The 1,932-nt window shown below is 34.8% G+C and overlaps 2 protein-coding genes across 2 annotated transcripts in view; one reads left to right on the forward strand and one right to left on the reverse strand.

The window, feature by feature from the left end:
* Positions 1 to 423: 423 nt before the first annotated feature.
* LOC108629998 (uncharacterized) lies at positions 424 to 961 on the reverse strand. Its single transcript, XM_026817752.1, has 2 exons — positions 814 to 961; positions 424 to 704 (listed from the first exon to the last, which is right to left on the reverse strand). Exons 1-2 carry the CDS (start codon positions 833 to 835, stop codon positions 424 to 426), a joined length of 303 nt encoding a protein of 100 aa, XP_026673553.1. The 5' UTR covers positions 836 to 961.
* A 65-nt stretch (positions 962 to 1,026) lies between these two features.
* The window catches only part of LOC108629999 (uncharacterized), a 7,366-nt gene continuing 6,460 nt past the window's right edge, over positions 1,027 to 1,932 (forward strand). The window contains exon 1 of the mRNA XM_026817753.1: positions 1,027 to 1,731. Coding sequence (XP_026673554.1) covers positions 1,430 to 1,731 — 302 coding nt within the window. The 5' untranslated portion in view covers positions 1,027 to 1,429. The remainder of the gene's footprint in view (positions 1,732 to 1,932) is intronic.

Raw genomic sequence — 1,932 nt, forward strand, 5'->3', positions numbered from 1 at the left:
TTTAAATTTAATAACTACCTACAGCACAAGATGATTTATTTAATCCTGTTTGAATCCAAACAAACGTATGTATTTTCATTGTTCTTCAATTCTAATTCTATATATTACATATATTAATATTCAGCTAATATTGAAATTATCTTAATGTCAGGTATGTCACACTCATATGATATTACGAGTCACATAATCTACTTTGTATTAAGTTGAGGGCCGCATGTTTTCAATGTTCAAAAAACTAATAATATACGATTTTTAGAATGATTATATTATGTATTTGTTAGACTTAATGTCAAGCTCAATATATTGTATATTATACATACATAGTCGTCTTGTATTTCATGTCATTTTTTAAACTTAAACTGTAAATATTTTATATTTTTTATAAAAGACAAAAATAAAAGTTATACTAAGAAATAAACAAAATCACGGTTTAATCTTTTTAGAAAATATTTGACATCGTTTTTCACAAAGCAAGTCATCAAGATTTGGTTGAATATATTGAGCTGATGCAATTTTTAAAATTGATGATAAATCTTGATCGGTTAATCTTGACCTTTCTGAATTTTTGTTATTTTTCATTTTTAATGTTTTACATTTAATAACTGAGCTTTCCGATGGTACCGAAGTATTCCGTACGTGTTGTTTCGAAAGCATCGCATGACCAGAATGTCCGGTGAGAGCATCCAAAGCGGAACATGAAGGAACTAGATCAGAAAATGATTAAATTAGAAAGCGTCGTCAATTCCTTCGCGGTAGCGCGGTGAATGCCTTTTCCGCTTCCATTCCGGCTTTCATAATTCCCCTCAGACATACCATCGTGCAAATTAATTAACATTATATGTAGCGATATCGATGATTCGAGGCCACTTCGACTCGTGCGGTGTGGCAATTTCTTGCACAGTACTACGGACGAAACGAAACGAAACGTTTAGTGCATACATGATGTGCTTTACTGGCTATGGTAATTATCCTGTTGTTCTTCTGAGACCATCCACACCAACAGCGAAAAAATGTGCCACTCGGAAACGCGCACGTTCTCTCTGTCCGGTCTGATGATAATTCGCATCGGTGTTGTTGCACGCCTGCCGGCTCGAGTCTGATTAATTCGCAATATGAATTAGAAATCAACGTGTTCAGTGTTTCTTTCAGTCTTCCTCGAGACTTTCGATCGGCCGGTGAGACTCTTAAAAATCCTTCTTCACCGAGACGTTGATTATTTCCACGTTTAATGATTCGACGATATTCTTATATGTGTATCGGTGAAATTAATGACACGATTATAGTCATTCAGTGATCAAAGTTCGAAAATCCTTAACGATTCGAAGATACCGAGACGCGACAAGTATTCTGTGTATTTGACATCGAACGGGAATTGTTCTTTTATTTATTTGTTTACAGTGCTCACAGTTATTAGTGGTGTAAGTCCAGCATGGCCACTAAGAAAATGCTCCCCTTGCCGTATCCATATTCCTTGGAAGAGGAATTGAAGAAGAATCCAAAGATAAAGATGTCCGATATCGAGCTGCTGAGAGAATGGTGCGAGAAGCAGCAACATTTGCCGAAACTCACCGATTTGCATTTGATTATGTTCCTGCACAGTAATTATTATAGCATGGAAGCTGCGAAGAGCACCATAGAAAACTTTTTCACTATAAGATCCCACGTTCCCGAATTCTTTGCCAATAGGGATCCCTTGGGTTCGAAAGAACTTCGTCAAGCATTCAATACCGCGTAAGTTACATTCATATAATTTTGTATAATTAGTCTTTCATTTTTAAATTATACTTAACGATTTCAATTGTGAATAACGAAAATTTTATAAGTTGTTATTGAATATGTACATACATACTTCACTTTTTATAAACAATTCTGAGAAACACGTTAAGGGACCTTACCAGTGTGAAACTTTAAAAAAATCGAATTTCTTTTTTG

Source organism: Ceratina calcarata, unplaced genomic scaffold, assembly GCF_001652005.2.
Source record: "Ceratina calcarata isolate Rehan_Ccalc_2016 unplaced genomic scaffold, ASM165200v1 scaffold61, whole genome shotgun sequence".
In the NCBI taxonomy this organism is placed as follows: domain Eukaryota; kingdom Metazoa; phylum Arthropoda; class Insecta; order Hymenoptera; family Apidae; genus Ceratina; species Ceratina calcarata.